At 26.6% G+C, this 12,737-nt stretch overlaps 1 protein-coding gene across 1 annotated transcript in view; it reads right to left on the reverse strand.

Annotated features, from left to right (window-relative positions):
• The window catches only part of LOC108746346 (astakine-like), a 1,756-nt gene extending 976 nt beyond the window's left edge, over positions 1-780 (reverse strand). The window contains exon 1 of the mRNA XM_018483055.1: positions 555-780. Coding sequence (XP_018338557.1) covers positions 555-649 — 95 coding nt within the window. The 5' untranslated portion in view covers positions 650-780. The remainder of the gene's footprint in view (positions 1-554) is intronic.
• Positions 781-12,737: the final 11,957 nt, after the last annotated feature.

Consider the following 12,737-nt stretch of genomic DNA (forward strand, 5'->3'; position numbering starts at 1 on the left):
TTATGCACAAATTATTTATGATAATTATTTATTATAAAGTAAAAATAAAAAATTAATTTATTATTAAATAAAAGAGATACTTGTTATACATGTAAATAATAAAACGAGAGTTAATAATCTTTACTTAAAGTTTGTTCGCGTCGTATGCTCCAGTATGCTCCAATGTGCTCCTGCTATAGCTCCTACTCACTTCAACGAGCGTGTTAGAGTGAATAAATGTTATATATAATAGATTCATTTTAGAGCATGTTAAGGGCATGCGACGCGAACAAACCTTTAAAGATTCTTGGTTGAATTGCCGAATTCGTTCATGCAGTAAGTCTACAAACGCGCAATTAAAAGCTATTAATGAACGTAATAACGGGAGAAATGTTATAAGAATTATAATTAGATCTGTGTGTTAAATGAAATATTTCTTCCGTAGGACTTCCTCGCGGAATTTTCACGAAAGTCGGCCGTGAATTTTCGATCCGTATGCGTCATCGCGCGCAAAAAGACACGCCACTGCCGCCTACGAATCTCCTTGCGCGAAACAACAGACACGAACATATTACGAACCTGTCGTTATGAATCGTGGTCCACTACTTGCCGACACTGCTCGACGTATGATTGCGCGAACTGATGAGCGCATCGTTTTATACCGCTGCATTCTCTCCGCGTTCTGATCTGATGGCGTAAAAGGACGTGTTTCCGTGTGCGAGATGTCCGATCAGGAACAATCGTCGAATGAAGCAGCGATTTTTTTAGAGCGATCGAGTTTTGACTTGTCGACTGAGAAACTATCCTTTTGAAAATTGCATTTTTAACAGTCCCTGAGAGATTTTTATTTTCTATAAAAAGCCATACATATGATGTCTATTCTGATCGATCAAGATATATGCATGTTAATAAAATAGCGATAGACAATTTATTGAAAGAAAAAAAATAAGAAAGATAATAAAACACATATGTGTGTATGTGTATGTATGTGTAAAGAATTAGTAATACATTTAATGCTTCCAAAATAAATCTTCCTTAAGTGCTATTAATCAATCAACGTTTTTTTTTACTTTTCTCCCTTTTAGGGATTATTAGAAACTCCGCTATTTCTCAATAAATTAATGAAGATATAAGTATACACGAAATATCATTATTTAATATTTACTTTTTTTATGAGAAATTTCTTTTTATGCATTCTTTCTGCATTTAAATTTATTCAAGTGACTTGCATTCTCAGGAAGTTGTTTAATAACCTAACTGGGGATGAGTTGAACATGATACAATGTACTTTTTCTATTTTTATTTGTAATAACTTTTAAAAACTGTTAGAAGTTATATAATAACTATATTGTTTTAGTTATAATAAATGCCTTCTATTTAATGATACAAATCGACACAAGTATCGTTTTGTCATTGTTAGATATTCACGGAATGCAAAGAATGATAAAACGACATTTGTGTTGACTTGTGTCACTAAATGGAAGACATCAATTGCAATATTTATTGTAAAACTATTATTTTATAAAATAGAAAATTGTGCTACGTTAGACATACAGCACATGTTTGCGTGATAAACAAAATTGATAAATTTATTGTTAATAAAATTATGTTGTTAATAAATAATCTTTATATTTTTTCTCTCGTTTGTAGAATGTAAGCACGGACTTCTATAACTCTATTATGTACCTACATTCATTTGCGTGTGTGTGAATCACACTCTTAATATAGATTGGATGTACCTGACAATGAACAATATATTAGATGGACTAATTGAAATGCTCAAAGACATTAGTGGGTCACACGCTGATTACGTCTATCGTTACGCAATCGAGTATTCGGAGTTTCCAGAATGCAAATTAATAAGTTTGCCAATGTGAGGAAAATGATTTCTGAGAAATTTTAAAGATATCTGCGCATTTTTTCTTCAAGACAAGTTATCTAACATATTTATTGTAACTTTGTAACATCAGTTTCTTAATCGCGCGTAAAATTTCTGCATCTCCAAATTATGCTGTCTTTTTGTACAATTTGCCACAACGAAAATTTATTTATCAAAACTGTAGTTATAATTATATATATATTTCGAACATTTCTTCGAGTCTATATAATTCTTGGTTTATAGTCCAAGCATCGGAAAACTAATGCGCAAATACGTAATACATTGTTTTCTAATATTGTCTATATCTGCAGGCAATAATAATTATAGAAGAAAGACCAGCTGCAAGGTATATGCGTGTATATCCTATGTTGCAAAACACTTACACGAGCATCAGCGTTTATCACGACTTGCATAATTATGTATATACCTAGATGAAAGATTATTATAACTACAAATGAGCATATACATATTATGTATGTACGTCGGCTGATGATGAGTTAAAACTCATATATATATGTATAGAAATATGGCAAGAATTTAACATATACATTGTATTAAGTATATAATAAATTACTTACTATTAATATTAAATAATTTATTATATATTTATTTAATTACATTATACATATATTTCATTTAAAACTAATAATTTTAACATTTTATTATACATAATATTTTAATATTATTTAATAATGTTGATTAAAAGTAACGTTTGTAAAATAGATCGGATTAATTATTAAGTTAATTAATTACACGATAACTTTCCATATTTATCATAATTTTTGGTCTTGTCACATCAAGCTAGAAGTTTATAATTAATTATAACTTCTCCTAAGCACGAAATATTGCAGCAATATTGCAGTAATATTTTAATACTGTGTAATATTGTAAGGGCCTGCGCACAATAGAACAAATATTAGGAACAGGAACAAATATTAAGATTTCAAATTACCAGATATCAGTTATAGAAGAACATGGTTTTTGATAGATTGAAAACTTAATATTCCCATATAGCACAGAAAGCTTGCAAAATGATTGCAGATATATCTTATTACTATGTTGTAATATTGCAAATAAATTACGCAATGTATTTGCAACATTGTTGCGATGTCATAGCATCATAAAAATATCCGCAATATTCAGCAAAATTGCGCTGTAATGTCGTAGCAATCGTAGCAATGTTGCAGTGCAATGCATTTGCAATTATTATTAAAATTATTATTAAAATAGTTCTTTTATTATTATTAAATATAATTCAAAATACAATTTGATATATATTTAAAAAATGCAAAAAAAGAACTAATCAACATATATTTTATATTATACATAATTTTATATATAATTTCATATAATTATTATATTTTATACTTAATTGCAAATATTTTATATTCAGGTATATACAAGGTGATCCACTTAAATCGATTATCTGAAATATCTTGCTTATTTTTGATAATTTAACAAAATTTGTTTAATGAAAGTGGAACGGTTTCGAAGAGGACGTATTTTGGTTACGTTCTTTTTTTAGGTGAAGACACCAAAAGATATAAAGATTACCTCCACTTTTTTAAATGAAATTGTATAATTTTTTTACACAATATAATTTCTCTAATTATTCTGTATATAAAAATATTAAGATAGTGATATCTCAAAAATCAACAGTTTATGAGATATTTTACACTTTCCTGTGACACATATTGACATAAAATGTCATATAACTCGTGAACTATTAACTTTTTGATAATCGTATCTTAATACTTTTATGAATAGAATAATAAGATAAATCAATTAGTGAAAGGAAAACACATAGTTGCTTAAAAAAAATATGTATGCACAATAGATAATTTTTTAAATAAGCAATTATGATTAATATAAAATTATATCTGAGCAATTCTTTCTCATTTTTTTAATATAGATTTTTCGTGAAAGAAACAATGCAAAATTTATTCTTTTTTTGTTTTCTCATAATTATTTTTTTTTTCTTGTCTCAAACAGTAATTTTAGAAAAAAAGAAGGATATATGGAAATATTTTTCGTATTAATATAATTATACTAAGCAAACGAGAATGGATTAAAATGGATTGAATTTTTTTTCTATTCCAATGTGTATTTTAAATAGTAAATACTTTTTTTAGATTTAATTAGATTTAATTGGATTCAATTAGATTCAATTGGATGCAATTAGATTGAAAAACTGCATTTTCTATATTCAAAATTTTGAATTAAACAGTACCCATACAGCACAGAAAAATTGCAGAAATATTGCAGAATGATTTCATTGGAACATTGCAATATTGCATGGTGGTTGCGAAATGTTGCTGAATCATTGTTGCAAAATTCCAACAATATTAAGATGTTCGTTTTTTATTATATTGCAACAAAATGTTCCAGCAATATTGCAATGTAATGTATTTGGTAAATTTTTTACAAAGATTCTAAAATGAAAATTATTTCTGTACATATATCTCACTAACTTTAATTTTTCTACAAATCGCATTTCTAGTGATATGTGCTTTCCAAAAGCAATTTTTTATGATAAAACCATAAAATATTCCAATAAATATAATATTAATTCTGGAGAATAAATTTAAATTTCATAAGGATAAAGCACATGTATGTGTGTACCTCAAACAAACTACAAATATTATATCCACAATAATATAATAATACAGTCGCTTGGTAAGTTAATCATAGATTAAATTAATCGCAGTGATTCTTTTTAATTCCAATCACTCCAAGTCAATTAAAATCGATTAAAAAATGACGGTATGAAATTTATCAATAAAGTTCGGACGCTGGTTTATTCTTGCGTCCACACATCAGGCATATATACATCATCGATCACATAATTAATATTTCAATAAATCGTTTTCAGCAGTTTAATTGCTTATCATCTTATCCGATAATGATGCATTGATTGTATCCAAACTCAATATTATATAATCTGTTGATTTCATATTTAAAATAAATATAAAACTTAGCTAATGAAATAGCCGTCAAATAATATATCAATAAATGTTTTATTTAAATATAAAATAAATTATATTAATTATTATATCATAAAAAAGGCTGTTAAACTAAAAGACTGTACTACATAAATATTACATAAAAACTTATATTTTTATATTATTATTATTATAAACTGTAATTAAAGAATTACAGTTTTGCAACGTTTGTGCAATATTATAAGCATATTACTGATATTACTGATATTTCGCAAGGTATATTGTTAATTTATATTTCTGTAATACCTTTGCAATGTTACATTGCAATCTGCAATATTGTAACATTGTAGCAAAGTTGCTTTAATTTTCTGTGCTGTATGGGTTACTTCATTATTTCTTTTCAATGTCGTATAATATCCATGTACATGGATATTATACCCAGCGACGAACTAGGATTATATTGTTTGTTGCTTCCCTGAAAAAATAACTTCTGATTGGCTATATATATTACAAAGGTGGGTGATGAAACAATAAATGTTTCCCGTAGTAGATACATTTGTGTGATTATATTTGTATAGAAAGTTTAATTCATAAGTTTTATTTATGTGTATTGTATTTAATGCAATTATAGTTACTCATTAAGTGCTCCTGTTTCTTTTATATATTCATGCAATTGATGAATAGATAAATTTGACGAGTTAGATGGAGCTTTTTTTGACGTTTTTCTTTTTCTAGAATTATATCCCTGTTTACATCGCTATATGAACTGCTTTCATTATTTATTGCTTTATTTGGACTTGGACAAAATATCCTATATTTATGTAAGGAATGATTTAAAAAGCGATAAAAAATGCAGTAGAGATATTATTTTCAATTATGTATATTACTCCACTATGGACAAAGTATCAGTTTTAAGAATCTTATTATTCGAATATTTAAAAGCAATATATAGATTGTAGCAATCAAATTCAAATATTCTATCAACCTAATCATTCTTGAGAAAAATTAAAATGATCGAATATTATTAGTTCTTCTTATACGTAGTATGTTTGAATTCGGGGATGTATTTTGTACTCGATAAAACTACAAAATATAGGTATATGTATAAATAGTACGAATCAATGCGTCTTTATATCGTATTGTATTTCCTGACACGCATGTTTGATAAGTTTTTTCATAAATGGATACCCTAGTCTTCGTTACATTTTCGTTGATTAATATTGATAGTTTTATTACAAAAAGTTTTATATTCTTCAATATATTTATGAGTTTTTTTTTTATATTTGGAGTATACTTACATGTGAATGTTTTTTAAGTGTTCTTTTAAATAATTTACATTTGTGCGATTAATAGTTTTTTTTATATATTTTGCATGTTGCATTTGAAACGTTTTTTAAGATAAAATATACCAAGTCCAATAGAAATTCATGTTTTTCTTCTATTCTGCTGTTAATTTGTCTGGATGTGTCTCTACCAAATGCTTACATAAATTCGCTAAGCGATTGATATCTATAATGAATTTTTCCTTACAATGATTATATGTTATTTCATTACTTCCACTTTTGTATAATGTCACTTTTGTATAATGTCCAAGTATCGTCCAGCGACGAACTGGGATTAAATTGTCTCCCGCTTCTCGTTCCATTATAACCGTTCAGTACAAAATATTAGTGACTAATCAGAAATGGTATAGAAACGATGCGAAAAAATGTTTGCAGAAATTATTTATAACAGATTACAGAGATAAGTACATATGATTCCTTGATGGAACATTTATATAAATATTGATGTTTATAAATTTCGAATCTATTTTAATACGCGTGCGTGCGTGCATGAGTGCATGCGAGTGTGTGTATGTTATCATATTTGGCCTCAAAATCACATTTCTTATGTACTCCACAAAATTCATAATTTTAAATCAACGCCTCAATTAGATCAAACTTTACCAAATCCTTCAGAGAGTCGTGTCTCGCAAATAACCTAATCCATGTGATTTTGAAATTTTTTTAAAAATTGAAATTGGATACAGAACATAATTATTCTTTAAAAATATTGACGTGAGGATAAACAAATTTAATGCATTTATCAGATAATTTTATTATAAACTCTATGTACAAAACATTTTGTAACATCTTGAAAATTTTTTGATATATAAAGAAGAAAGCTAAAACTCTCAAAATAGTCGTTTTTCCATTTTGAGATGTAAATATAACTCTATAATTTAAAAAAAGATTTAATAACAGAAAAATAAAATAAATAACAGAAAAATACAATGGAAATAATTAAAAAAATTATCCATAATAAATAAATGATTTATGATTTTACACAGTGAACAATGACGGAAATAACTCCTTAACCTAGAACTTGAAAACTAGCCGAATGTGCTCGACTATTTAAAAAAAAGTTCAGAAAAAACGGGCGTCTGGTTATCCTACTTGAAGTAACTACTTATAACGAAGTTACGATTAGTGTTACCTTTCTCGTTGTCAATAACTCTAATAAACTGTATTCTTTTTTTCATTTATATCTCCGTAAATTACATTATAGTTACATTTTATTACTATTGATAACTAAATTAATATATATTTAATTCATGATATCTGCTAATTAATACAAACGAAGCTATTTCAATGTATTTATTTTTTTTTTGATTGAATCTTTTTTTAAATTATAGAGTTATATTTACATCAAAATGAAAGAACGATTATTTTAAGAGTTTTCAGCTTTAAAGTTCATTCGGTACAATTTTTTCTTTCCAGAGATATTAATTTAAAAATAACCATAATGTATAATGTCTATTTCACATTATTTTTTTATTTAGTATGATTCGAGTATATAATGAGTCCAAAAAGTATTCGTGCTCAGAAAATACTTCATAAAAAGCTTTATTTTTAGAAAGTAAATATTATCCAGCGAGAAATAAATCGAATTCATGTTAAATCGATATCAAGACGGTAATCTCAATACCACTTTTGATGTAATGATCTTAACCACGTCTATACCACGTCGATGCAAAATATAATTGACGCTTATTTTCTTGCTAGGTAATTAACAACTTATTCATAAAGAATGAAATAGACGATATATTTCTCAAATTAAATATATAAAAAAAATGTATTAATTATAGAGAATATATCATTTAAAAAATAAGTAAAAATTAAAAATTGTATAGTGGATGCTCAAAAAATATTTGTACAGTCGAATTAAACTTCTGAAATCAGAAATACGGAACTCATTTGTTTATGTCAGAACAGAATGCATTCATTATGCAAAATTGCTAATAAATGTTTAATTATTTATTTTTTACAAATAAGACTTTTTTATAAAAAATTTCCTTGGCCAAATACTTTTTGCACTTATTGTACTATGTATGATAAATAAATTACTAAGTACAAATGAAATTACTTTTACGCAATACAGAATTAAAACGAAAAAAAATACATATCATTTTCGTATATTACATATGAAAAAATCTATATTAAAATTGAAATATCTTGAAAACAAAAAATCACACCAAAAGAAACCAAGATAAATTTAAATATGAAAAGTGCTTTAATGTAACATTAATGAAATTTTTATACAAATTCGCCGATGCTACAATCTTAGAAAATCGCTCAAATATATAATATCTTATATAATATTATACGAGTTACATAAGATATGTGGTTTACAGAAATAAAAAAAGTTTAAACGCAAATGTTCATTCAATTTCGAAATAGTCAATTCAATCGTCAATAAATGTACTTGTTTTGTACATAATACGTAAATTAACTATGTCTAAAAAGAGGTCAAAAATTTCATGAAAAAATATATTGTCATCTGAATTAAATAATTTTATATATTCTGTCGAATCAGAATCGGAAAAATTCTCCGCAATATGGTTTAATGAAATTGAAGCGTTTGGTGTGAATCTGTTGAGATATAAGTAATGACAAAAATTTAATAATATATTTGGCATTTAACGTAATAATTATATTATACGACAGCTATTACTTTTAAAAAATATTGGATTTAAACATACAATCATTATACAAATTTTTTTGGCGAAAAAAATACTACAAAATTCTACAATAAATTAAGTTATACTACTAAAAATATCAAAAAATAAACAATATCAAATCATATTGAAACTTATTCAATCGCATGTGAAAACACAAGCAATAGAGATAAATGCCTTTTACGGTATTAGCATAATCTTAAGTGCTTGTATAATTTTGTGTGAATTTATATATTACGTATGTAATCCTTTATACTGCGCGCCGAAGTGATTTTTCGGTCTTGAAATGTAAATTGTACTAAACTATCACAATGATATCACGAATTAAGTTGACTACCAATTTAACTCTGATATTACTGCGATAGTTTAATAGAATTTGCGTTTCAAGCATAATGGAAGGGATAATATGATGTGTGCAGTTGAAAGTGTTTCTTTCTAAAACTCTGTCCTCTTCGTCTATAGATTGTCACAAGCAGGAAGCTATCAACACTAAAAAAGCATAGGACGGTATATCTAATCTATTTTTATTTTAAAACTATCTTAAATAATGTCTTGAGATACTAATTCAGTCTTCGGATTAATTTATAACATCTTAAGAATGCACTTATAATATAATCTTAAATGCAAGAATCGACTGAATACCGGCCTATTTCGCGTAAAATTGGTACTGAATCTTTCCTTGTGCAAGGAATCCTAAAGTAAAGTCCGAACTCAGACGAGCTCACTATTTTACAACACATCGATTTATCTTTATGCCACATCAATATCTCACTCGTACTGTGATACACGCAGTCGCACGATTCAGTGTCAATTTTAGTATAATAAATTTGTCGCAATAATAAGTCTAAGTCTATTTCCAAGAACTGTTGTTATAATATTGACATCTTTAACGCCATATTGGATTAAGAAATGATAAAGATTTCAATTTCAACAATTTTTTTTCGTTCTCGACATAATCTTTATTTCACAGATGCTTATTAACGCATATGAGTTAATCTTGGAAATATATTTTAAAATTTATATTATTACTAAGAAATAATTGTTATAAAAAATTATTGCGTTTAATCGGTAATACAAACGATTTTAGGACCTCCTTAAGATCTAACTAAACTGTTAAAAACGTTTATCTCCATTCGTTATGCTTCTTTAACAAATAATTTCTAAACTCTCTTTCTCTATAATCTTTCTCTCTATATATTCCTGAACATTCTATATATATTTCTAAATTTATTTAAGCTACAGCAGACTAAGTACAATGATACATCAAAATTATAATACTTAGAGATAGATTAGAATCCTTAGAATACTTAGATTTTCATAGTATTTCAATAAGAGGCTCATAATTTAAAAAACTATTAGTTATACTATATAGTTAAGCTACAACTATTAGTCAATCTTACAACAAGCGATACAATTTTTTTTGTTGGCTACGTTCAAAATCTCCACTCGAGTACTTTTGTGTACCACTTTGTACTTTTTTAATAAAGTTAACAACAATATTTAATTGTGTTAACAAAAAAAATGAAAACATGATACACAGAGGCATGCAGGTAACATTAATAATCTTTGGTCTACATGGAATATACTTACTTGTGAATTCGTTTTTAGCGTCCTTTTAAATCAATTGCACATGTGAACCTAATTGTTTTACATTCTTTACATGTTGTCTCTGTGTCGCGTTTTATAGTAAAATAGTTCTAAACCCAATGGAATTTAATTTCTTTCTTCTCCTTTTCTGTTAATTTATCTGGATGTGCCTCTACCAAGTCAGCTTCTAAAGTATTTAAGTGGCTAATACATATAATGAATTTTTTTATAACATTGATTGCATTATTACATTTCGTCAATTTGATGTAATGTCCACGTATCCAGCGAATGGGATCAAATTATCTGTTACTTTCATGAAAAAATAATTTACAATTGTCTACTAAATCTACTTATTATAAAGATAGTTGATAAAACAATACAAGAATATTTCATATAATAAATAGAATATATTTGTATTGAAAATTTCATATTAAATTCAAAACATCTATATTATAATTAATAAGAAATTATAATTACTCGTTAAGTGCTCCTGTTCCGTCCGTATATTCAAGTTTTTAAACGTTAGGCTTTTTTTAAAGTTATCTTATTGTTTGTATCCATGTCACTATCTGAATAGCTCTCGTTAATTATTACATTGTCACTTTGAAATGATATCCTACATTTATATAAGGATTTTAAAAAAGTAATAAAAATGCTGTAGCGAAACTATTCTCAATTATGCACACTAATTATTCCACTACATTAAAATATTAAAATTATTTTTTTTTAAATCTTATTATTCAAACTTTGAAAAACGACCAGAATAGTAGCAACAACAATCAAGTAAATTGAAATATTTTATCAATCTAATCATTTGTGGAAAATATTAAAATGATTGAATATTGCTAGTTCTTTTTATACAAGGTGATAGTAAGTTCGAATTTGGAGATACATTTTGTACTCAATAACTACATAACATAGTGTATGTACATATAATACGAATAGTTGTATCTTTATATCGTATTTGTTGATACGCATGAATAACACATTCTTCCATTAATGGCTACCCTAATTATCGTTACATTTTCTTTAGTTAACATTAATAGTTTCACGAATATTACAATTAATTTTATATTTTTTAGTACATTTTATAATTTTTTGTATATTTGGACTATACTTACTTGTGGGTACATTTTAAATATTTTTTTTAATTAGATACTTCTATGTAATTAAAAGATATTTTACATAGGTTGCATATCGCCCTTGAATCACCATTTAAGATAAAGAGATCACAACTAACTTTCACGTCTTTCTTCTCTTCTTCTGTTAATTTGTCTGGATGTGCCTCTGCCAAGTGTTTATGTAAAATACAATATATAAGTGCCGAATAAGTATAATGTATTTATCATTACAATGATTGCATGTTACTTCATTACTTCTGGTTACTTTTATGTAACGTCCACGTATCCAGCGACAAACTGGCATTAAGTTGTCTCCTTCTTTCCTAAAAAAATAACTTCTCTGATTGGCTATACGACTGTTAAGATCATTGGTGAAACAATAAATGAATGTTTCTTGTAATAGGTAAATTATATTTGTGTAGATAATGTTTATTTAATGTTTATGATTTACTTATATGTATTAATGCAAATCGATAATGCAAAGCAGTTATAGTTACTCATTAAGTGATCCTGTTCTTTCTGTAAATTCGTGTAATTGATGATTAGGTAAGTTTAATGGTTCTTGATTTCGCTTTTCTTATATCCTAGTTTGCATCGTTATTTGAACTGCTTTCATTATTTATTGCACTACTCGGGACTTGGACCAAATATCCTACATTTATGTAAAGAATGATTTAAAAAGTGATAAAAAATGCAGTAGAGGTATTGTTTTCAATTATGTACACTACTCCACATTGAACAAATTATGAGTTTTAGAAATCTTATTATACGAATATTTAAAAGGCCAATGTGGAATGTAATCAAGTAAATTCAAATATTCTATCAATCGAAGCATTCCTGGGAAAAATAATAATAATCGATTATTACTAATTTTTTATACGTGATGATAGTAAGTTTAAATTCTGGGATGAATTTAGTATTCAATAAAACTACAAAATATAGAGTTATGTACGATTAGTACGAATGGGTTTATATCGTATTTGCTGACACGCATGTTTGATACATTTTTCCATAATGGCTACCCTAGTCTCCGTTACATTTTCTTTTGTCAATATTAATAGTTTTATTACAACCAGTTTTATATTTTTCGTACGTTTATCAATTGTTTTCCGATTTGCGGAATATACTTACTTGTGAATGTTTTTTAAGTGTCTTTTTAAATTATCTGCTTTTGAGTAACAGACTGTTAGACATATTTTACATATTGCGTTTGAATCGTCTTTTATGCTGAA

Source organism: Trachymyrmex septentrionalis, unplaced genomic scaffold (genome assembly GCF_001594115.1).
Source record: "Trachymyrmex septentrionalis isolate Tsep2-gDNA-1 unplaced genomic scaffold, Tsep1.0 scaffold168, whole genome shotgun sequence".
Classification (NCBI taxonomy): Eukaryota; Metazoa; Arthropoda; class Insecta; order Hymenoptera; family Formicidae; genus Trachymyrmex; species Trachymyrmex septentrionalis.